General features: G+C 45.6%; 1 protein-coding gene across 1 annotated transcript in view; it reads right to left on the reverse strand.

The window, feature by feature from the left end:
* The window catches only part of LOC147733211 (mucin-5B-like), a 1334855-nt gene that overhangs the window by 538498 nt on the left and 770131 nt on the right, over nucleotides 1–26226 (reverse strand). Inside the window, exons 16-17 of the mRNA XM_086956056.1 lie at nucleotides 5461–5640; nucleotides 4277–4513 (exon numbers count right to left, since the gene is read on the reverse strand). Coding sequence (XP_086812182.1) covers nucleotides 4277–4513; nucleotides 5461–5640 — 417 coding nt within the window. The remainder of the gene's footprint in view (nucleotides 1–4276; nucleotides 4514–5460; nucleotides 5641–26226) is intronic.

Below are 26226 nucleotides of genomic sequence, written 5' to 3' on the forward strand. Positions count from 1 at the left end.
ATGTATGGATTGGAATGATAATAACCAAAAAACAAGAATACATGTGCAGCAGGAATAAAAGGAGTGCAATAATATTATTAGTGCATTAGGTTAACACACCAACCTTATTAAGTTGTAATAGTAAAAAAAGCGTTCATAGAAAACTTGTAAAGAAGTAAACATGGAATTATCTTGGAGTAATAGGAACATATTCAGTGGAAAACTGAAGTAAAATTCTATCCAGTTATTCCATTTCCAGTTCCCTCATCTGTTCTGTGCACAGTAAAATAGTGAGAGGTTTTCTTGTGTTCAGACAAATAATCTCCAATTTTTTTTATAGACCACTCCCAGAGCAATTATTGGTGTGTACTTTTTTCAGGTATAAGCCTACCAAACAGCATAGGTGCCTGGTTGCAAAAATATTTCATGTGGGACTTCTGAAAGCTTCCCTGACATTGCATTCCACCCGTTGCTTACCATTGACTTTATGTTTGTAACTCATATTTTCTGGCTTTCTATTTACTGGCTTTTTGTTTTTGACTATCCAGCTGTCTTCTTTCCTGCCATTGGGCAAAAGCGGTGTACTTCCAGGAGTGCTCACGTTTTGTAAACAGGACTTTACATTTTGTTCTTATCTTGTCACATTTGCTGTGCTTTTAAAGACAGATCAAAGGTCAGGCGCTGTCCTCCAAGGATGCCTGCTGTTTAATTTCTTTCTTGGACTTTAAAGTGAGAGCCTTTATGTGACAATCTTGCTTTTCTTTTTCTCACACACAACATTTACAAGAACTGTGCAAGTACTGTATATTATATCAGAATTAGGAATGCAGAAATGTAGCACATTTTTTGTTAATACTGAAATGTAATTGAAACAAATACATTAATATGATCAGTACACTAGGTGATGATATTTCAAAACATTGTCATTTGTACGCTGTACAGTTGTATTAGTAAAACTGTATGTCTATGCAAATTAAATGGTCATTTCAATTTAAAATATGTTGTCTGTAATGGCAGTGTAGTACCACATCAGGCATACTCAACTCTATGCTGCATCACTTCACTGCACTCTACTCCGCTTTATACCACTCCACCACACTTTTTGCCCACATCCACCGAAATATACTCCTCTCCAATCATTCCCATCCAAATGTACCCATTCCTGTCCACCCCACCTCAATCTATCCTGCCCCACTCCAATCTACCCCACTCTAACCCAATCTACGCCACTCTAACCTAATCTACTCCACTCCAATGCCCCCACTCCACTCAATCTAACCCAATCAACCCCACCCCACTCCAATCTACCCTAGTCTACTGCACTCCACCCTAATCTAACCCATTCCATTCCAATATACCCCAATTCAATTTATCCCACTCCAATATACCACACTAATCAAACCAACTACCACACTCCAATCCACTCCCTGCTACCCCACTCTACTCCCACTCCACCCTGATCCAATGTACCCCAAAACACCCCAATCTACCCCACCCTACATCACTAACTTTTAGACATGCTGCACAGCAGTCACACTGGTGTGCATAATGGCTAAAACACATTGCAACAGGTCTTCCATAAGAGAGATCTATTAGCTTTGGGAGAGGTATGGCGCCGCGGCCAGGGTGACTGACTCTTGAATCTGGAGATCAAGGTTTGATCCCTACGGCCGGTGGCAGATTAGCCCAGCACCATGTGACTCTGGGCAATAGCTTGCTTAATCTTCCTGACGGCCCCCAGCGCCTAGAGACCCTAACGGGTAATGGTCCACGCTTTACAAAATGTGGATTAATATTATTTGCCACTTCTTGTTGTTTTTCATTTTTATTTATTCCCCCAGCTTCAAGCTTCTCTTTTGCTTGCTTTCCCACTAAACCAACCCCAACATATTTACTTCTCCTACCACCCGCTTCTACATTGCCCTCTTTATCTGTTACAGTCTTTTACAAATATTTTCTTTCTTTTTCTTTTTTTAATAGGCCTGGCGGCTCTCATTTACTGGTTGGTCTGCTCTGTTTTCCATTGGTATTTGTGCACCTTTTCAAATGTTTACTTTGTTTATTTATTTTGTTTTTACCTACTCTCCAAGTGGAGTCCCCATCTTGCATTTTTACATAAAACAATAATTGAAACAGCGGCTGTTTAATTCCATATGGGGACTCATGCACGATGATGCAAGTATGCATACATCATCCTTCTTTCCGACCATAGTGTTAAGAGGTGTACAACTGTCATTGGTGCACTCATCATCACACTCTTTTTGCCATTTGTTTTATTTTTGCACAAACTGTAGACTAACGGCCAAAAGCATTAGCAAGTCCTTTGGTCGTAAGGCAAGACCTGTTGGTTTTGCCAATGCTTGTTTTAAGTCATAATCTGCTCTGCCAGCAAACGAATAAAGTTCCAGTATATGTAAAACAAAGTTTACCGATTAATACTCAAGATCAGCCTACAATATTACATACCCTATGGTATTCCTTCCTGGTTTCATTCTTATGTCTTCTTTGCTTGTGATCTGTATGCATTTGAAATGCTTCGCATTCTGTATTACCTATGTGACTCTGGCTGCGGGCCCTCACATGGTTCAATCACTCGGTTAGGCAGTTGTCTGCTAGACTCAGACTGAGAGGGAGCTCGCTGTCATGGGTCCTTATATCGACTGGAAATAAAGGGCCAGATGTAGGTAAATATCATTTACCGATTCTAAAATACCAAATTTTACCGATTCGTTATTTTAGAATCGGTAAATGCTATGTAGAAAAAAAATTGGTAAGTATTACCGAATTGGTACGATTCGTTTTTTTACCGATCGGTATTTACCAATTCCGTAATTCACATTCATTCATATGGGCCTGAAGGCCCGTAGGAATGAATGTGAATTACCGAATCGGTAAATACAGATTCAGTAAAATAGGGAAACATTCAAGGGTGGCAGGGTGTCACATTGACACCCTGTTGCACCCCTGGATAGTGTTTGTGTGCACATGTGGCACACATACATGCCATAAGGGCATGTATGTTTGCCACATGGCACTGTTGAAAATGCACAGATTTGCATTTTCAAAAGTATTCGGTATTTACCACCAACTAATAGTTGTTGGTAAATATCGAATCCTTACAGCACATAAGCACTCTTAAAAGTGCTTCCTACATGCGATTTACCGATTCGGTAAATACCGAATCGGTAAATAATGATTCGGTAAATACCGAATCGGTAAATACCGATTTGGTATTTACCAAATCATCCCCTACATCTGAAATGGCTCAATACCGGTCGGTAAGCCAAAATTTACTGAATTTCGGGTTTACCGACCGGTAATGGGCCACCTACATCGGGCCCAAAGTCTTCTTTCACCAAGAAACTTACCTGCAACTGGAAGTCTTTCACTCCTCTATATCCCCATATTGAAATTGCCATGCAGTAATACTGCCAGAACCCATCCTGGGGTAATACATCCCCATCATGAAGTCACCACGTCCATCATTGATTAGTACAGTCCCATTCTAAAGATATCTTGGGATCATCCTTGAGAAATAAAGCCTCATTCTGAAGTCATCTCAAGATAATTTTGTAATAATACAACCCTATCTCCATAGGGTCATTTAGGACTAATACAACCTAATCCTGAAATCATCATGGGATCCTCCCACAGAAGTAAATGATCTTCACGTGTTTTCCACTTAAGTCGTCAGAAACCCATCCTGGAAATATGCAGCCTAATCCTGGAATCATCATGGGATCATCCTGTAGTAGTAAATGGTCATCATATGTTATCCACTGAAATAATCAGCAACCAACTTTGGAGTCGTTTCTTTGATTGTTCATACTTCAACATGGTTTGGGATAACTTCCCCAGAAAATTAAAGGAATAGCCCAGCTGAAGTCAGATGATGACTTTGGAATGACTACAGAATGATCTCCCTTTTTGACTTGGGAACCCACTACGGTGGAACGGTAAAATAAAAAAGAAAGAAAATGAATGTGTGCGGTTGCACAAAAAAAGAAAGAGAGCATTTTGAATGTACTTTGTAGCTGTCAAGCTCTTCAAGTTAAAAAAAAAGTTTTAAAAAAACGGGTTGTAGTGGTAGCTCTGAAGGAGCATTGGCAGGGAAGTGAGAAGTAAAGGAAATGTGGTGCTTAACAGAGCACAGTTGACATTAAATGAAATATGAATGTGAGCAACATTTTTATGTGATTGTAGCATGTACTGAAATATCTCATCAGACCTAAGATGTCTGTATGCAAGTCCTAAACATCTTTATCAGATTGTGAACTCAAATCAAGCTGTGTCTTACCTTGGCGTGACAGGATGCAAACATAGGGCTTTTGATTATACTGCACTGCTTCTGTGCCCAGGCTTGTCGGAAGGGGTTATTGGAACAGGGGTCCAGTATGGTGCTGCCAGGACAGGAGGAGTCAACTTGCCAGCTATTTCCAAATGTTAGCTCGCTGGTCTCCAAAGACTGATACCTGGATGTGAAATCATTGCTGACAATCCTATCGAAATTTCCACACATGCCACAGACTTTACCCTGCAAAAAAAGTTCAGGAACTGCTATTTTTTTCAAATCGGATACAACCTGTTTTGAGCATCACAGATCAAAGATACATTAGACCCCTAGACTGAGTGAGGATAATTTGGAAAAATGGATGACTGTCTAGAGTGAGAGTATCTTACCAAGGTCACTGGTTCCAGTCTAGCTAAGATTTGAAGTGAGAAATGGGAAAGCCCTGACCAATGGCAGTGAAAATAAATCAGAACTTGATACCCATCTAGTTTAATTCTGTGCAATCAGCCCTGTTAAGCACAGCAATAAACATGTGGCACTAAACATTAGGTCTGTCGATTTGTAACACCATTGTACTGCTTTCCATGTCTCTTGCAAGTCCATTCAAAGGTCAGGTTGAAGGCAGAGCCCATATATTCGGTTAAGTTAAGTACTGGTCTTTTAAATGGAGCTAGCATTGAGACCATGAACACTACACTAGATGCTGGAAAGGGTCTCAGCTAGGACAAAAACAAAAGTCCTAAATTCCGTGCAAGAGTTCTCAGACATTGTAATTTAAAGTAGATGTTGGTGCTTGTTATGAATGGTTGGAAAGTTCCTACTTAACATGAACGTCTTCAATTAATTCAATGGATGGGCTAGCAGCACCACTACTATATGCCATAATGGAATGATGTCATGGATTACCATCACATTTTACTCACAATGTGTAGATTTCATGAACTCATACCCTATGCCAGAGAGAATTAAATGCTAGTGGTGATGAAGATGTTCATCTTACAATGGTACCTATTTTCCGATGGTCCATCAATTGATTAAACTGTAAACGTCACTTTTTGGGAACTAATTTTGAGATTCATATTTTAAACTGAGATCATTCCTCTCCCAGCCATCACCTTCCTTATAATCCATGATTAGTTCCATTACCTCAGCGTTACCCTTCTGTTCACAACAAACATATATGAAAATACCTGAAATTCAGCTGCAAGCTGGACTATCACAGTGGTCTTTTGGTCCCACATTAGGGTCAAGCCATGGAGTGTGTTGACAATGATGTACATCCCAAGAAGGTTCACTTGATAGATATCCTTCATCTGGGGGTCCTTGATTCTTTCCTTAACTACTCCATCTGTTAAGACGATCACTGTGTTCTGCAAGTACAATGAAATTAAGGGCCATGACAACACCAGGCACTTTTTGGTGACTTTTTTCACTCAGGTAGCAGCTTAACATCATTAGCGGATTCAATGTTCCATTCAAGTCTTCTGCATTCTCTCTGAAAATGCAATGACTATCTTGCAATCATTCATAACTAGAGAAACCTCTTGTGCATGGCATGAATTTGCATATAACAATGTACATTTTGCAACAATTATAACATATTTCTATGTATAACGCTTAGAAATAGTAGAAGTATGGGATAAAGCAATACACAAGCATATTATTGTTATTATTTGTATTATTATTATTATTATTATTTTTATTATTATTATTATATACACCTTTTGAGGATTTGGTCTTGAATGTGAGTCATTGAATATTCTCTGATTAGCTTAATGTGGCAGATCTTTTTACCACCTAGCTGTTTGCTTCCACTGTTGAATAGCCTCTCTGTGTGAACTAGCACAGTTCACAGTTAATGGTGAAATTCGCTTGACTTGATAACAAGAGCGGTGAGTGACGATGCTCCGCTGCAGTTTCTCTTGCTGTGCCTGGCATCCTCCCTCTTTCTCAGTGGGATATTCTTGAGACACAAACAGAATTGAAAAAGTTCTTCCTACATTTGAATTTGCATATTTGTTAACAATTGATTAGTTACCATTTTTGTTGGCAAATCCACAGATGTGTGTATTTAACAAGTTTACCTATTTACAGTTTCTTCTTGGATTATTTTCAAAACAACAATATAGGCTGCGGTTCTCTTATTCATATGAATCTGCACTCACTTAATATATTTAAGGTTACATGCATCCCAAGTTGATCCATGCTGTAATTTGAGGGCCATCTTAGTCGAGTCCAATATTGACCAGTAAATGTAGCCTCCACCTTGTATGCTGTTTTTGTTTCCACTGGTGTTAGAAATTGGGTTTCTGGTTAGCAGAGGTATGCACACTGTCCAAGCAGAAACCACAATCCTAGTCAAAGTAAGGTACAAAAACATCCTAAATGAACTAATGCTCACCCTCTGGTATCTTGGCACAGTGGAGTCAGGCTTAACTTATGAGGCAACGCATAAAGTATTTGTGCAACACTTCAAACAGTAAATCAATGAAAACACAAGAAAAAAAGATACCACTCGTGGTTGGCAACATTCCGTTTAATTCGGTGAACAAAACGATACAAATCCAATATGTCTAAGCTGAGTTATTGAATTTTTAAAGATTACCTGAAATGTAGTGATTAAAACCACAAAGCGCCAACCAAAGGCTATCGGGTCGCGCTGGACCGTGTCATTTCCAAAAGTTCTGGCCCACCATGATGGAGCACATGTTCCATACAAGGACAAGCTTTGGCCTGCTGCAAAGTACCTTGATTGTGTCATTGTCAAAGACCAGATTCAGGTTGTCGATGAGGTGATACGTCCTTGTTAGTCCACACATGTAAGCGATGCATCAGTTCCGAGCCATGCAATGGCAAGGATGCATGAAGAATGGAGTAGATGCACAGCGCAGTCGGCGATGTTTTCGGGGTATAGGAGATACACCGGTTCCGATTCCTTGCATCAACCGCGGTGCATGGAATTTGCTGAAGCCTCACTTCAAACCCACTTCCAAAGGTCCAGGACTGGGCTGGCACTACTTGGCAGGTTAGACTCACAGATGGTGGGGTCCAGGTGCAGTAGCATGTGAGTTGAAAGTATTTTAAGCCAGTCAGAAAACCCTTAGAGTCACTCTGGTTCTGGGTTCAATTGATTTGAATCCATTCCTTCACACCCATGCAAGGGTTAGCATGCAGCAGGTCTGCAGAGCAGGAGTCCAGCAGAATAGCAGTCTAGCAGAGTGTCAGTCCCCTCAGAAGCACACAGTCCTTCTTTCTGGAGGAGTATCCGCAGGCCCAGATGTGTACTAAAGTGGTTGTGTCTGAGGTCCAGTACTTATACCCAGTTGATCCTTTGAAGTGGGGAGACTTCAAAGAGACGCCATTGAAATTCTTGTTCGGGCTCTAGATGCACTACAGCGGGTTATGCACCTCTTTGTGTGGGGAGAGGACACAACCTATGCAGGTGTAAGTGTGAGGCTGTGTCCAGCTTGTCCCGTTCATCTTGCCCAGGATGGCCCATCAGGACACAGATGGTCCATCAAGTCACACATAAGCTCCCTTTGTGTGTGGCTTTCCAGAGGAAATACACAAAGCCCAGCTGTCACCTAAATGCAGACATGCAATTAGAGACTGGTAGCAGACTCCAAATAGCTAAAGTAAGAAAATTGCAACTTTTTAAAATGGCATTTTTAGAACTGCAATTTGAAATCCAACTTCACCGAAAGTTGTGATTTCAAATTGTGATTCCAGAGACATCAAACTTCGGGGTCCAATCTCTTCCCTATTGGAAATGACACTTGTAAAAGGTAAAAAGGTAATTCCAATGTTATCCTATAGGTGTGATAGGGCTTTCAGTAGTGAAAAAATATTTAGGGCAGGTAAAACTTAAACAAACATGTCCAGCTTTTTAAATACGCTACATTTTGGCCTTGGGGCTGTCCAGGGCCTACCTTTGTGGTGACGTATATGTATTACAAAGGATGGCTTGGCCTTGCAAGGGGTTTATTTACCAGGTTGACAGGCCAATTAACCATGTATCTACAGTCTCTGCAATGGAAGGCCTGAGACATGGTTATATGGCTATTTGAGTGGGTGAGGTGGCACAATCAGTGCTGCAGGCCCACTAATAGCATTTCATTTACAGACCCAGGGCACATCTAGTGCACTTCATGAGGGACTTATAAGTAAATTAAATATGCCAATTGTGGATAAGAAAATGTTACCATGTTTTAAGCAAAGAGCACATGCACTTTAGCACTGGCTGGTTAGCAGTGGTAACGCGCCCAGAGTCCTAAAGCCAGCAAAAACTAAGTCAGCAAACAGATCCGAAGACAAATGGTCAAGGGAACCACACCAAGGATGCCTGCCCTAGCAACTGGTTTGTATAAATCAGTGGACTGATTTATACACCGGGATCTGTGTTTGACTCTATGGTCGCAGGTTTGATTTTACTCTCAAACTTTCATCTACTAATTTCCAAAAAAATGAGTTATCTAAAAATAGACATCTCTGATTTAGTGCCTGGAAAATCAGTAGTTGGCATTCTTTTTGGAATACTAAGTACCTGTTATCATGTGTTTCTATCTCAAAACCTCACGGCTGGTGAGGTCCTTTTGTAAGTGCTCAAGAGATAGGATTATGCATAATAAATGCGTTCCAAGGTCAGATGCTAATGTAGACTTGTTACATTTTTGTACTTTTCTTTCCATTTTTTTTGCTGTTTTATTGCATTTTCATAACAACATTCAATGTTACACCTGGATATAGTAGAAAAAAAGGAAAATCCCTTGGTGGACGAAGCACTCTTAAACTAATCTATGTGCTCTTCACACAGATTGCAGCCCATGTATTAGAATTTACACCTAATTCCAACACCATTAGTTACAAAGTAAGTAGATACTATAAAAAGGGGGTGGGGTCGCACACTACTTACACACCGGCGGAAGTTGCCCCTAAGGACTCTGGTCATTGTAGTAGAGTGTTCGCGATGCATCATCTTTCGATCTTGCTATCTTCGCTGTCTTCGCCATCCCTGGACACGTGTTTCGGGTTTTCAACCCTTGTCAGCAGGGATAGGCAGTGTTCTGGGGTCGCCGATGGCTGCCAATATCTGCCAGGTATAGTACCACTCCGGCGCGTAGGTGCGGGATCCCAGGCTCGTCAGCCCGCTGCTCAAGGGAGCTTTAAGTTACAAAAAGGGGGTGGGGTCGCACACTACTTACACACCGGCGGAAGTTGCCCCTAAGGACTCTGGTCATTGTAGTAGAGTGTTCGCGATGCATCATCTTTCGATCTTGCTATCTTCGCTGTCTTCGCCATCCCTGGACACGTGTTTCGGGTTTTCAACCCTCGTCAGCAGGGATAGGCAGTGTTCTGGGGTCGCCTATGGCTGCCAATATCTGCCAGGTATAATACCACTCCGGCGCGTAGGTGCGGGATCCCAGGCTCGTCAGCCCGCTGCTCAAGGGAGCTTTAAGTTACAAAAAGGGGGTGGGGTCGCACACTACTTACACACCGGCGGAAATTGCCCCTAAGGACTCTGGTCATTGTAGTAGAGTGTTCGCGATGCATCATCTTTCGATCTTGCTATCTTCGCTGTCTTCGCCATCCCTGGACACGTGTTTCGGGTTTTCAACCCTCGTCAGCAGGGATAGGCAGTGTTCTGGGGTTGCCAATGGCTGCCAATATCTGCCAGGTATAGTACCACTCCGGCGCGTAGGTGCGGGATCCCAGGCTCGTCAGCCCGCTGCTCAAGGGAGCTTTAAGTTACAAAAAGGGGGTGGGGTCGCACACTACTTACACACCGGCGGAAGTTGCCCCTAAGGACTCTGGTCATTGTAGTAGAGTGTTCGCGATGCATCATCTTTCGATCTTGCTATCTTCGCTGTCTTCGCCATCCCTGGACACGTGTTTCGGGTTTTCAACCCTCGTCAGCAGGGATAGGCAGTGTTCTGGGGTCGCCGATGGCTGCCAATATCTGCCAGGTATAGTACCACTCCGGCGCGTAGGTGCGGGATCCCAGGCTCGTCAGCCCGCTGCTCAAGGGAGCTTTAAGTTACAAAAAGGGGGTGGGGTCGCACACTACTTACACACCGGCGGAAGTTGCCCCTAAGGACTCTTTTCATTGTAGTAGAGTGTTCGCGATGCATCATCTTTCGATCTTGCTATCTTCGCTGTCTTCGCCATCCCTGGACACGTGTTTCGGGTTTTCAACCCTCGTCAGCAGGGATAGGCAGTGTTCTGGGGTCGCCGATGGCTGCCAATATCTGCCAGGTATAGTACCACTCCGGCGCGTAGGTGCGGGATCCCAGGCTCGTCAGCCTGCTGCTCAAGGGAGCTTTAAGTTACAAAAAGGGGGTGGGGTCGCACACTACTTACACACCGGCGGAAGTTGCCCCTAAGGACTCTGGTCATTGTAGTAGAGTGTTCGCGATGCATCATCTTTCGATCTTGCTATCTTCGCCATCCCTGGACACGTGTTTCGGGTTTTCAACCCTCGTCAGCAGGGATAGGCAGTGTTCTGGGGTCGCCGATGGCTGCCAATATCTGCCAGGTATAGTACCACTCCGGCGCGTAGGTGCGGGATCCCAGGCTCGTCAGCCCGCTGCTCAAGGGAGCTTTAAGTTACAAAAAGGGGGTGGGGTCGCACACTACTTACACACCGGCGGAAGTTGCCCCTAAGGACTCTGGTCATTGTAGTAGAGTGTTCGCGATGCATCATCTTTCGATCTTGCTATCTTCGCTGTCTTCGCCATCCCTGGACACGTGTTTCGGGTTTTCAACCCTCGTCAGCAGGGATAGGCAGTGTTCTGGGGTCGCCGATGGCTGCCAATATCTGCCAGGTATAGTACCACTCCGGCGCGTAGGTGCGGGATCCCAGGCTCGTCAGCCCGCTGCTCAAGGGAGCTTTAAGTTACAAAAAGGGGGTGGGGTCGCACACTACTTACACACCGGCGGAAGTTGACCCTAAGGACTCTGGTCATTGTAGTAGAGTGTTCGCGATGCATCATCTTTCGATCTTGCTATCTTCGCTGTCTTCGCCATCCCTGGACACGTGTTTCGGGTTTTCAACCCTCGTCAGCAGGGATAGGCAGTGTTCTGGGGTCGCCGATGGCTGCCAATATCTGCCAGGTATAGTACCACTCCGGCGCATAGGTGCGGGATCCCAGGCTCGTCAGCCCGCTGCTCAAGGGAGCTTTAAGTTACAAAAAGGGGGTGGGGTCGCACACTACTTACACACCGGCGGAAGTTGCCCCTAAGGACTCTGGTCATTGTAGTAGAGTGTTCGCGATGCATCATCTTTTGATCTTGCTATCTTCGCTGTCTTCGCCATCCCTGGACACGTGTTTCGGGTTTTCAACTTTTTGAAATGTTTAAGCGGGCTGACGAGCCTGGGACCCCGCACCCGCGCGCCCGTGTGGTACTAGACCTGGCAATATTTGGCAGCCACCGGCAACCCCAGAAGATAAGAAGATGGCCTATTCCCTGCTGATGAGGGGTAAATACCCTGAAACACGTGTCCAGGGATGGCGAAGATGGATACATCATGGAATACTAAACTACACTGACCATAGTCCTTAGGGGCGATCCCGCTGGTGAGTGAGTGGTGTGCGACCCCACCCCCTTTTTGAAATGTTTAAGCGGGCTGACGAGCCGGGGACCCCGCACCCGCGCGCCCGTGTGGTACTAGACCTGGCAATATTTGGCAGCCACCGGCAACCCCAGAAGATAAGAAGATGGCCTATTCCCTGCTGATGAGGGGTAAATACCCCGAAACACGTGTCCAGGGATGGCGAAGATGGATACATCGTGGAATACTAAACTACACTGACCATAGTCCTTAGGGGCGATCCCGCTGGTGAGTGAGTGGTGTGCGACCCCACCCCCTTTTTGAAATGTTTAAGCGGGCTGACGAGCCTGGGACCCCGCACCCGCGCGCCCGTGTGGTACTAGACCTGGCAATATTTGGCAGCCACCGGCAACCCCAGAAGATAAGAAGATGGCCTATTCCCTGCTGATGAGGGGTAAATACCCCGAAACACGTGTCCAGGGATGGCGAAGATGGATACATCGTGGAATACTAAACTACACTGACCATAGTCCTTAGGGGCGATCCCGCTGGTGAGTCAAGTCAAGTCAAGTCATAAGATTTATATAGCGCACTACATACCCAGAGGGTTTCAAGGCGCTTAGGGAGGGGAGGAGGATTATTTGTCAAATATCCACGTTTTAAGTTGCTTTCTGAACGCTAGGTGATTCTGGGTGAGGCGAAGGTAAGCGGGAAGTGAGTTCCATGTTTTGGCAGCCAGGTATGAGAAGGATCTGCCTCCCATGCAGGTTTGTGTTGATGCGAGGGACAGTGGCGAAGGCTTGGCTGGAAGAGCGAAGTTGGCGGGAGGGGGTGTAGAAGGACAATCGAGAGTTGAGGCAATCTGGTCCGATGTCGTAGAGTGATTTGTGTGCGTGGGTTAGCAGTCGGAAAGTGATTCTCTTATTGACGGGTAGCCAGTGGAGGTCTTTCAGGTGACCAGAGATGTGTTCGTTGCGTGGGATGTCTAATATGAGCCTGGCTGAGGCGTTTTGGATTCGTTGTAGTTTCTTCTGGAGTTTAGCGGTGGTACCTGCGTAGAAGGTGTTTCCGTAGTGCAGTCGGCTCGTGACTAGAGCGTGGGTGACTGTTTTCCTTGTTTCGGAGGGGATCCAGCGAAATGTTTTTCTGAGCATGCGAAGGATGTTAAAGCAGGAAGAGGATACGGCGCTGACTTGTCTGTTCATTGAGAGTGAAGAATCCAGGATGACGCCAAGGTTCCGTGCGTGGTCTGTCGGGATGGGTGCATTTCCGAGGGCATCCGGCCACCAGGAGTCGTCCCATGCAGAGGGGGATTTACCTAAGATGAGGACTTCTGTTTTGTCTGAGTTCAGTTTCAGACGGCTTTGTTTCATCCATTCGGCGACTTCTTTCATTCCTTCGTGTAGGTTAGTCTTGGCGGTGCTGGGGTCCTTGGTGAGAGATAGGATCAGCTGAGTGTCATCCGCGTAAGAGATGATGTTGAGGTTGTGTTGGCGGGCGATGGCCGCGAGGGGGCTCATGTATACGTTGAAGAGGGTGGGGCTGAGTGAGGATCCTTGTGGTACGCCGCAGATGATTTCAGAGGCCTCGGACTTGAATGGTGGGAGGCGGACTCTCTGGGTTCTTCCGGTGAGGAACGAGGTGATCCATTCCAGTGCCTTTCCTTGGATTCCGATGTTTCTGAGGCGTTGTAAAAGGGTGCTGTGGCATACCGTGTCGAAGGCTGCAGAGAGGTCGAGGAGGATGAGGGCGACTGTGTCTCCATTGTCCAGTAGAGTTCGAATGTCGTCTGTTGCTGCGATGAGGGCGGTCTCAGTGCTGTGTTTGGCTCGGAAGCCAGATTGTGAGGGGTCGAGTGATTTGTTGGCTTCGAGGAAGGCGGCGAGCTGGTTGTTGAAAGCTTTCTCGATGACTTAGGCCAGGAATGGAAGAAGCGAGATGGGGCGGTAGTTTTTGAGTTCGGTGGGGTCTGCTGTTGGTTTTTTCAGAAGGGCGGTGAGTTCAGCGTGTTTCCAGTCTTCTGGGAAGGTAGCGGAGTTGAAGGAGCAGTTGATGACGTCTCGGAGGTGCGGAGCTATGACGGAGTCGGCTTTGTTGAAGATGTGGTGAGGGCATGGGTCTGTGGGGGATCCAGAGTGGATGGAATTCATCAGGCGGATGGTGTCCTCAGTGGAGATTGGGTTCCAGGCGTTAAGGGTGTTAACGGGGGGAAGATGGTCAGCTGATGGTAGGGTGGGTTGTCTTCCGGGTTGGTTGTCAAAGCTGTTGTGGATGTCAGCAATCTTGTTGTGGAAAAAAGAGGCTAGGGAGTCGCAGAGGGTTTGAGAGGGGGTGATGTCGTTGGAGTTGGCCGAGGGGTTGGAAAATTCCTTGACGATGTTGAAAAGTTCCTTGCTGTTGTGGGCGTTGTTGTCGAGTCGATCCTTAAATGCTGTTTTCTTGGCTTTTCGGATCAGTTGGTGGTGAGTACGGATGGCGCTTTTGAAGGCGTCCTTGTTGCTGGTGGATGGGTCTTTTTTCCAGGCCTTTTCAAGGGAGCGGCATAGTTTCTTGGATTTCTTGAGGTCCTCGTTGAACCATGAGGCCTTCTTGATGCCAAGTTTGTGTTGGCGTTTTTTCAGTGGTGCTAAGGTGTCGGCGCTGTTGGATAACCAAAGGGTGAGGTTGGAGGCGGCTTCGTTGGCGTTAGAAGAGAGGGCTGGGGAGGTTTGAAGGAGCGATGTGGAGATCTGCTCCGTGGTGATTTTGTTCCAGTTTCTTTGTAGAGTTGGTTGGAGGTGGATGATTGGTTTCGGCTTGTTGTAGGTGAAGTGAACGCAGCTGTGGTCAGTCCAGAGGAGATCCGTAGTGTGGCTGAAAGAGACATGGTTGCTGGAGGTGAAGATGGGGTCGAGTGTGTGACCTGCGATGTGGGTGGGGGAAGTGACTAGTTGTTTAAGTCCGAGGTTGGCGAGGTTGTCCAAGAGGGTGGCGGTGTTGCGGTCGTTGATCTTCTCAAGGTGGAAGTTGAGGTCTCCCAGAAGGATGTAGTCTTTGGAGGGGAGCGCGTGTGGGGTGATGAAGTCCGTGATGTCTTCACTGAATTTAGCGCGGGGTCCTGGTGGTCTGTAGAGGAGGGTGCCTCTGAGTGTGGTCTTGGGGTCGATGTGGATTTGGAAGTGAGGGTGTTCGGAGTTGGCGAGGTTGTCGTCAGAGCTGGTTGAGATGCGGATTGATTTCTTGTGGACGATAGCGATTCCTCCTCCTGTATGGTCGGTGCGGTCCTTGCGCGTGATCTTATAGTCATCAGGGATAGCGATGGCGATGTCAGGGGCGGAGGAGGCGTTCATCCATGTTTCCGTTAGGAAGGCGACGTCTGGAGAGATGGTGTCTAGTAGGTTCCAAAGGTCAATGGCGTGTCTGTGGACCGAGCGGGTGTTGAGAAGGATGCATTCTAGGTGGTTGGGGTCGGGAATCTGTGGTGTGGTCGGAGCGGAGATGTCGTCGGTGCCGCTAAATTTGCAGGAGAAGCAGGAGAACGGACCATGGGTGCGTCCAGGAGCGGCTTGGACGCAGTTGGGGGCGCGACCGGGGTTAAGGGCTAGGAGGGCGGCGGCATCGTAGGTAATGCGGGGGGGTTGGGCAGCGCGAGGGGCAAGGGGTCTGGCGCTGGGCGCGGTCCAGGTGCGGACGGGCGTAGACGGGCTTACCTTTGGCGCACCTTCGGCGCGGATTGGGCGCGACCGCTGCGCGTAAACGCTGCGCGCGGGAACTCCTGTCATATATGGATAGTGGGGGGGAGGGGCGAGGGCGCTTCAGCTGGGAGGCGGGGCGGGCTAAGGAGGACGAAAACAACAACAAAATGGAGGTGGAGGGGTCAGGGCGGCAGGAGAGCTTAGGGGGGAAACGCAAGTACTGAAACAGGGTCGCGCTGGTCAACAGAATGCAAATTAGCAAAAGCGGCGATAAGTAAATAAATTAAACTGCAGAGTCACGCTGGCAGAATCACACTGCGAATGGGCAGATCGTCAATTTCAGCAAATAAAGTGGGCAAAGCAGCAAACAAAATGGGCAGAGCGGCAGGAGCAAAACGCGATTATTTGCAGTCTGGAATAGAGCAACAGCGCTGCACAGACGGTACCTTAGCAGCAGGGGAGCGACCACTCGGCTCGGAAGCGTAGAGCGAGTCACGGCGCTTCTAGGTGTGTGAGCGCTGTTTGTTGTCTGTGGGAGGGCGCTTCAGCTGGGAGGCGGGGCGGGCTAAGGAGGACGAAAACAACAACAAAATGGAGGTGGAGGGGTCAGGGCGGCAGGAGAGCTTGGGGGGGAAACGCAAGTACTGAAACAGGGTCGCGCTGGTCAACAGAATGCAAATTAGCAAAAGCGGCGATAAGTAAATAAATTAAACTGCAGAGTCACGCTGGCAGAATCACACTGCGAATGGGCAGATCGTCAATTTCAGCAAATGAGTGAGTGGTGTGCGACCCCACCCCCTTTTTGAAATGTTTAAGCGGGCTGACGAGCCTGGGACCCCGCACCCGCGCGCCCGTGTGGTACTAGACCTGGCAATATTTGGCAGCCACCGGCAACCCCAGAAGATAAGAAGATGGCCTATTCCCTGCTGATGAGGGGTAAATACCCCGAAACACGTGTCCAGGGATGGCGAAGATGGATACATCGTGGAATACTAAACTACACTGACCATAGTCCTTAGGGGCGATCCCGCTGGTGAGTGAGTGGTGTGCGACCCCACCCCCTTTTTGAAATGTTTAAGCGGGCTGACGAGCCTGGGACCCCGCACCCGCGCGCCCGTGTGGTACTAGACCTGGCAATATTTGGCAGCCACCGGCAACCCCAGAAGATAAGAAGATGGCCTATTCCCTGCTGATGAGGGGTAAATACCCCGAAACACGTGTCCAGGGATGGCGAAGATGGATACATCGTGGAATACTAAACTACACTGACCATAGTCCTTAGGGGCGATCCCGCTGATGAGTGAGTGGTGTGCGACCCCACCCCATTTTTGAAATGTTTAAGCGGGCTGACGAGCCTGGGACCCCGCACCCGCGCGCCCGTGTGGTACTAGACCTGGCAATATTTGGCAGCCACCGGCAACCCCAGAAGATAAGAAGATGGCCTATTCCCTGCTGATGAGGGGTAAATACCCCGAAACACGTGTCCAAGGATGGCGAAGATGGATACATCGTGGAATACTAAACTACACTGACCATAGTCCTTAGGGGCGATCCCGCTGGTGAGTGAGTGGTGTGCGACCCCACCCCCTTTTTTTTTTAAGTAGATACTATGATTTTCGTTATTTTTATGTTAAAATCAACATCCTGAACATTATAACAATCAATACTAAAAATGCATTACCATTAAAAACATATGCAGGAATATTACATTTACATATAGAAGCATCTCATCAAACAAGAAAAAATTCTTTAAAAAAAAGGGTTTAACCTGGATAATAGTATACTTAAATTACACAAGCTAAATGCTATTAGGCACTAGACTACAAAAACGAGACAAAAGACCGACACTATTCTTTGTCATGGAATCACACATCAGGGTTGACATTAATTCCTAGCTTTTCCTAGATATGCTCAATATTTCATATCTAAAGGATAGGCTGTTTCCCTTGATTGTGTACAGTGAGGCGTCAACGCGTTTCGATGGTATATATATGGTAGTCCATCTTTATCAAGACAGTTATATATGTCTCTCTTTCTACGGGCACTGGTTGGTTGCCACTTTCGTTCGGTTCCTGTAAACAGACACAATTAAATAATTGTTTTAGAAAACTGGGCAATTCACAACTGTCCCATACTATAAATTTCCAATTAGACATGATTGTATAAACAAATTCCAACTGCACATTCACCTGGGTGCAAACCAATCGTTAACTAAACACATTCTTAAGTGATCATTTCTCCTTTTCTGGTTTATACAATATTGTCACAACAGAACTGAACAGCCTATCTTTTAGATATGAAATATTGAGCATATCTAGGAAAAGATAGGAATTAGTGTCAACCCTGATGTGTGATTCCATGACAAAGAATAGTGTCTGTCTTTTGTCTCTCTTTGTGGTCTAGTGCCTATTAGCATTTAGCTTGTTTAATTTAAGTATAGTATTGTACAGGTTAAATCCTTTTTTTAAAATATTTTTTTCTTGTTTGATGAGATGCTGCTATATGTAAATGTAATATTACTGCATATGTTTTTAATGGTAATGAATTTTTAGTATTGATTGTTATAATGTTCAGGATGTTGATTTTAACATAAAAGTAAAAATAAAGAAATCATAGTATCTACTTACTTTTTAACTAATGGTGTTGGAATTAGGTGTAAATTCTAATACATGGGCTGCAATCTGTGTGAAGAGCACATAGATTAGTTTAAGAGTGTTTCGTCCATCAAGGGATTTTTCTTTTTTTCTACTGTCTAAAAGTGCTCTAATCCCCTGGTCTGGTTAAATGGGTCTCTCTCATTTGTTTACACACATAGATATAGTACATTGACAGTATGTGTATATTCACCGTTGAAACAGGGTCATTTTAATATTGTACAAAAATGAAGGTAGTCATTTGGCAACACAAGCTGCCTGGCTGATGAGGGGTGTGATCCTAAAACCGGTCCCGGGATGCTTTTTTCTGGTCCAAGACTGATTTGCATATGGCTTGGTCTGAACTGGGGTGGTGAAGTGAGCTAAACAACAATGATGGATTCAACCCAGATCTGTGACTGGGGGTGAGTGTCTGGAAGGTTTTGGCAACCCATCCATCACCTCCTTGTGTTTGCAACCCTACTACTATTCAGGACAATTAGAGGTGCCAACTAGATTGCTTTTCAGTCAGACTCTATTTCAAGTTTATTGGGGTTGAGGCATGATACCCACAGTGTCATTAATTACCAGTAGATTACTGGTAATTATTGTCTAGGCTTAGATGAATCTAACAGCACATGGAGATTCTAGGTAGCTGCAACAGCAACAGCAAAAATACAATAAAAACATATAAGGACAGGCCCATTAGCGAATTCACAGTGACAAATAGTAAGCCACTGCCTCACAGGTATGATCAAAAATATGTTAACTAGCAAGATATACAGTAGCGCTAGACTGTGCAGCCCTTGCTATAAGTTTGTAAGTTTGCTAATAGAGTGTCCCACTCCACAGCTATAGGGTATGTCCACAGCCCTCAAGCTTCTTCCCACCTGAGTGCCACTGCCTCGGCCAGCCCCTATTTAAGCATTGGTCTGCATCAGTGAGCAACGTCTGAGCTTTACAGTACATGGCCAAAAGCCTGCATGTGATTATTAATACCAAATTAATTAATCTATATGTAGCTGCAGAAACCACATCCACCAGAGTTTTGGGGGTGAACGATTGCAAAACAAGTGCCCTTATCAGCCCCTAGCGGCAGACAGGGTGGACACGTGGAGGAAGACCCAAACACACAATGCAGTATTCCTGTATTGAGGTAAGACTTATGAAGAATGTTATCATAACTATATTGGAACTTAGCATTCTGTGACACTTTCCTTGGGTAATGAAGCGCTCTATCCCACTCTTCATGCGTTATGGCACTTCACACAACTCCCTCCAAGCATCTGCGGGTACCTGCAAGTGGATCAAGTGGATCATGTGTTTCTAGGCCAAGGCACATAAGAACTATGTTATGAGTTTGCATCCGCAACCCATTATATTTAGTGTGTGCAGCAGTAAGTGTTGTTCAAAAGTCCATGCCGTTAGACCCCAAAGGCCCTCCAGCACAGCTAATAGATTTCCATAAGCCAAAACTGCCCAGCCAGAAGCCTGTACTTCTCGTGTAAAATATCGTAGGGCATGAGCACTCCATCCTGGAATAGTGCACCAAGTGTAGTGACTCTGGTTGCCTTCATCCTGCCCAGCCTATCTTATCACTAAATGGAGTAATAGAATTCAGGGGGATCTCTAGGGAGTACTGGGACACGCATGGCATAAGTCACAGACTACGGTGAAGAATACTATGCGCTATGTTCGATAACCCATTAGTATTGTGTGGGAGTTTGGCCTGGGTAGGACAAGCTTATGGATCAACCTGTGTGGTCAGTCAGATGCAGGAAGGTGAGTTACGCTGTGAGGCAGCCCCCCCAGCCAGCACGCAGCTGCACTTCAAAATAATAATTCTAAGTTTGAAGCGCCCACCCTTCCTTTCTCAACCAGTAACTGTAGATTGTGGAGCACAAAACATCGCCTCCCACACAGAGTGTAGAGTGCAGAATGTAGATGATTTTGGGATATGGACAAGGAGGGTATGGAGGTAAGAAAGCCACCAGGGAAGTATTTTCATCTTTGATAAATAGATCCTACCCTGTACTGTAAGTGGTAAGGTACTCCAGAATGTCATCTTGGGGTGCAACAAGCGTATAGCCTGAGTTAGATAGCCATCTACTTGTTCTTGGGTTACATGATAGATGTTAATCGTCAGTGAAAAGTGCGGGATTCCTAGTGCCAGAATTGTGATGGTGCAATGAAAAAATCAGGATATTGCCTAATTTATCCCCAAACCCAGAGGCAGTGCGGAACACCTGAAAAATGTATGGATGTTGCCAATCTCTTCACAGATATCACATATACAGATGAGGACATCATCTGCTTACAATGAAACTGCATGCATTTCATCATGCATTGAAATGCCCCAGATCTGGCCCTGGTGCCAAAGCCTCTGTGCCAGCGTCTCCATTGATAGGGCAAAAAATTGATGGGACAACAGACACCCTTGTAGCATACCTCTGTGAGGGTCACAGAGTCAAGAAATGAGTGCATGGCATTGTGACAGTCCACAATTGGAGGGTCATAGAGGGTTTGATAATGTGCAGTGAATGCCTCACGGATGCTAACCTGATCCTTGTCCAGAGTTCCCTGAGGAGTCCTGACCATAGTGATCTGCAAAGTTGGATTAACACTGAGCAATAACCAGGCCAAAAGGCGGCCAGCCTTGTCACCACTGGCATGCATCGTGGCCAGGTTTGATGAGAAATTGAGACAGTGTAGTTGCTCGATAAGCTGGGCATATTTAGCCAGACCCTCTGTCAGCCCGTTCTGCTTTGTGTGGTCCTTATGAGCATCCACCTCTAGTTTAGTCAGGGAGGTCTTGGTGCGTAATAGTGCTCCATGTAAAACAGCCCTGGCCCCCATAACTGCATGGATGCAATGTTCAAGGAAGTCCACCTCCATTGCCACCAATATATTAGCCTGGAAGAAAATATGTCCCAGTTTTCAGACAAAGATTGGGAGAGGGTCTCAGCAGTGGTATCATGGAAGACGTGGTCCTCAAACATTGCAGGCTGCAGTCTCCAGGTGGGACTGACTGCTTCACAGCATCCCACACCAAATGCAAGTGCCATGTGTTATGGTCAGAAAAGGTCTTCTGCAAGTACTCAATAACCATCAATAGCAGCCTGATGGTCGAGTCACATAAAATACGATTGAGGCAGACATGTAGCTCATGTGGAGGGAAATAGTTGAAGTAGTTTCTAGTGGCCAGATGGAGCGATCTCGGACAGTCCAACAAGGACCAGGGTATATATGCTACTTCCCTACCATCCAATTGCCCATGTATCAATACATAGCACCCTTCATGGTCAATCTCTGAACTCAGGGGACGAAAGGGAACACCTGGATGGACCCAGATCAATCTACCCCTAGCAAAGCCAGAATACATTGCGCAAAAACATTGCGCATGCCAGCGCTATTACAGCTGGATGTCCTCCCCACCTACCACATGAGTCTCCTGGAAGATGATGATTTGCACCCTTTACCTTCTCAGATATTGTTGGACTCCATGTCCTTTCCTGGAGGTACTTATACCATGAACATTACACATAATTAAAGTACCAGAATTGAGCCAGTTCCCTGAAACAAACCACATAGTGTAGTACTGAGACTGTGCTCTGTTCTACAGCAGCAATAGCCCATAGAAAGGAGTATAAGAGTGTAGTGCGAAACATAACAAACAAGAATGGAATAACCCATAACTCCCCATCTAGTGCGCACCAGAAACATTGATTGCCAAAACATTGAAAGAGGTGCTCCTTAGTGAACGATCATGCACATTGGAACCGTCCAGGACTTAGAAGAAGGGAGGTGGCCAATCCATCTCCAGACCGTTCCTTATCTGAGCTGCTAGGTGTACCTGTACCAAGTTCATTGAGAAGATCCAATACTTCTATGTAATCATGTAGTACAGTACAGGATGTGAGCTGCTTTTTCGCCCCCGGGTAGGCTCACAGAATCTCATCTGCCATTTCTGGTGTTATTACTGGAATTACAGACAAGCCTCCATTTTCAGAAGATTGTGCCACTGGTGATCTGTAGTCTGGCCACAAGGCAACTGCCACCGACGAAGGCTGGGCCTGTTCTATCTTGGCCTGCTCTGGGGTAGGATGGCCTTGAGTACATGGGTCCTGCATTGCTGTGAACATCCTGATTATGGTCAATGTTGTACTGGTGATGATGAGGTGGAGGTCTCTTAGCAACGCTTCTCTACCCAGTCCCAGGCATCTCCTGGCTCTGTGAAGAAGTAGAGTGTAGCGCAAGCCCACCTGGCACAACTTATATTTCACCTCAAGAAAGAGTTGCGTTGCATCGACAAGGTGTAATTTAGAAACATAAATACTCAAGTATTTTCATATTGGAGTGGCGAGATCATCCTGGCCACCTGCAACAGAGTCTCCTTATCCCTGTAATTCAGGATCTGGACTACAATCAGTCTGGGGGAGCCCCCACCGGCGTGGACCATGTGGGGATGTGGTGGTCACATTCAATCAGAAAGTGGGATGATAGTGGCCTGGAGTGACCACCTGTGACAGCCTGGTCTCAAAGAACTTGACCGGATCATTACCTTGCACCCTTTCAGGAAAGCCCACTATGTGAATGTTATTCCGGTGCGAACGTTCTTTGAAATCCTCTGCACTTGCCTGCAGCTCCTGGACACTGGTGTTGAGAGAGCGGACCTTACTCTCCAATTCCTTCATGGACGGTTAAGTATGAGCAACCTGTTCTGTCAGTTTCTGCTAATCCTTGCGTAGAAGCCTCAGCTCAATCCCCACTGCATAAACTCCAGTGCGTAAATTCTGCCTCACGTCTGCTATTGTGGCGAGCATTTGGTAAAGTTTGAGATCTGTCTTTGTCTCCAACAGGGGCGAAGTCATTAGCAGATCTGTAAAAGGCACCTTCATTACATCGCCAGGCTGAGTACTCTGCTGCAGTGGACCCACTCCACCTCTATACCCCATGTCCTTGTTCCCCATCTGAGCAAGTGGGTACTCACAAACATAACCTTACCCAGCGGTGGCAATTATGTGTAGCAGACCCGCCAGGCCCCCAATGTCTTTCGCACAGTTCAATGGGCTGGCACAAGAAGTCCCACAGAGTCCAAGAGTGGAGGATGAGGGTGGAGGGAGACCTCCACTGACTTCCTGGGCCTAGATAGTCCCTGAGGCCTCTCCCCCTGAGACCCCACAATGCATCCACACACAGAGTTTAGCCCACCACTGGGTAGAAGATACCGCCTGGCTGTATGTCAATCCAGTCAGCCACAATGTAGGACCCGCCACAACCGTGAATCCACCACATTGAAGGGGGGCACAGTCATCAAAAGTCAGCCTCCAGGATCTTCATCCCTTCACACCCCAGCCAAATGGATCCCCCACTACTAGGGCCACACACCTCAGTCCACAGACCTCACCAGGCCCCCTTAAGACCAGATGACCTCCCCATTAGGGTGGCCCAGTGCCTCCCAGATATGGTATTATATGTTCAGTGCAGCACAGAGGTGGAAAGAGTAGGAGCAGATCGTCCAGTCAAATGTAGAATCTGGGCATTAACATACTGGAGAAGGGTCCCAGGGCGGTCCATGGGGCCCGTACTACGCTGATGAGATTCAGACTCCTTTGCTTCATAGTGTCAAATACAAGAACTGGGGGGAGGGGAGAGCGATGGCCCCAGCAGGGAATTGGAAAGTGGTGGCCGGGGCCGAAGCTGTTGGTAGCAGGAGAGGGCACTCTATAGCCCCCACATCCTGGCCAGTATCTGCAAGCCTTTACAGTAGGCACCGCCTGCCACTACAGCCTCTGTGTTGCTTAGGTCCTATGCGCGCGTGTAGGTCAGAAAGGCCGATGAAAGCATTCCTTTGTTAGAGGCATCCCCGGACTTAGGGAAGCCGCTAAAAAGAGATCTCATGTGCCCCACTAGCCGCTGCAGCCCTAGAGACCACCATATTCCGGCACCCCGGCATGGATGGTGGCAAGGTAATGTGGATCACGGGTCTCCCATCTGAGCTAACTTAAAACCTGTCCACCATCTTGGCTTGGCTGGCCACACCAACATTTTCCTTTCCATTTTAACCACATTTTCAAGTAACCAATCTGCTATTATATATTTTTTTATCATTCAAATATTTATACACAATCTCAGTAGAAATCTATTGAAATATGAGACCATCCCCTAAAAGAGACCTCAAGCTTGGCAATGTTGTACCCAATGCAGGAAAGTGTCTTTGTAACGTAAAGGGGGTTTCTGTAAATTGTTGCGCCTAATTCAGCATGTTAGTTGGGTTATGGCTCTAGCCCATGACCATGGCTCAGGCAGTAGTTTCCGAACTCTCTTTCCCAGAGGTGTATGTTTGACTGCATAGATCAGAACATCTATTGCTCTCACTGCTACTTGTCTATCACCATCTCTCTTTGTGTTTATAAAGAAATTGAGAGACATCTGCTTAGTCTTCCATTTTACCTTTTGGCTTTTTATACAGCAATTCTTTTTGTTTGCAGTGGTTTTTACAATTCCTTGTTTTCTACTTTATTATTGTGAGCAGTGCTTTAAATTAAAGAAAGTAATTCATTCATTCATTTATTGTTCCACTGTGCCTGCATTGTCTTACCTGTAAAACATTCCTTGATCTCGGAAATACCACTACAGCGTGCTAATCCTATGAGTGATACCATGCATGACCTGTGTGGCCTCTCCTCTACTTCCTCACTTTAATTGTATCCATTTTCTTTTAATCTGGTTAGTTGTAACATCAGGTTCCTTAAAGGTGCTCTAATAAATAATATGGATACTCATATTTCCTGGTACATTGCAAGTTATATCCACATAGCTCTGTAGCATTCACAATTTATAGAAGTACCATTATACCATTTTGCATGTCAGTACAACTTGAATGCGGGCTAACACACACATATTACATTGCCATTTATGGGTGATATTTTATAAACCACAGCCATGCATGGGCCAAGAAAATAAAAACGGATGTCAGAATAACTTCTCTAGAAAATAAGAGGTTAAAAAATATTTTGACAAGCTCCAGGTCTGACATATACTTGAATAAGGTTATGTGAGACTGATAAGCCTCATAAAGACACAATGAACTTAAGAGACCTCCTCTTCATTACATTGTTTGGCCTTAGTGTCACTGCATTGTTGTAGGCAATGAGAGACAGTCTGTTCACAACCTTCACTACACACTTTCAAATCTCACTCCAGGACATGTTCATTTATATTATATAGAGAATGGGGTCCCCAATGATCTTCATGTGCCTTAACAGAAACATATGTTTGACTGAAACATCCTATAGTTCAGAATTTTAACCAAGTCAAAGTGATTTAGATGCAGTTACCTGGTGAATTCCTGACAATTCCCCTTATGTTATTAGTTTATTAAAATACATGGGATTCTGTAATCCCTGTATAAACGGCAATCTCTAATTTCTTCATAATACATGGGATTCTGTAATCCCTGTAGTAATGCCTATCTCTAACTTCCTTATTATGAACTACTTATGGGGCTGCCAGTCGACGACTATAAAAAAAAAAAAGACATAAAAAAATCGTTTTTCATAAATGATTACATTCAAGATCTGGAAAACCGAACATTGCTATTCTTTCTTCTGCTCCATTTTTTAGCTCTCAATGACAAGCAGAGAGAACAAGTTTATTTTTGCACTCACTTGATAGTTAGTGAAAAGATAACAATTGGTCTGCACTTGTCTACACATTCTGAGCTATTGCAGCTTTTATTTAAAAGAGAAAATTACTTATATTCAACTGTTTCTGATATATGCTTGCAACAATATCTAACAGGTTTTTGATGTGTTTAATTGTGCACTAGAGATTTTATTTTTATTCTTCATAGTTGCAAACATGCTTTCTCTTCCCTATGAAACAGTTACACACCAAGGTTTCAAGTGATTTGGGGAAGAAGGGACGGTGTGACTCATCACTATATATATATGTTCCATTTACAGTTGCTGTAATTTTATGTGGACTTCTTGGCAATTAGCCATAGATCTTGCCCTTTGGCACACCCGTAGAGCAAGTGGGTGTGGTAATATATCATTGTTTGGAATGTGAGTGAGTGGTAGTGGAAGGATGAGTGAA

This window comes from Lissotriton vulgaris, chromosome 2_1, assembly GCF_964263255.1.
Source record: "Lissotriton vulgaris chromosome 2_1, aLisVul1.2, whole genome shotgun sequence".
Classification (NCBI taxonomy): domain Eukaryota; kingdom Metazoa; phylum Chordata; class Amphibia; order Caudata; family Salamandridae; genus Lissotriton; species Lissotriton vulgaris.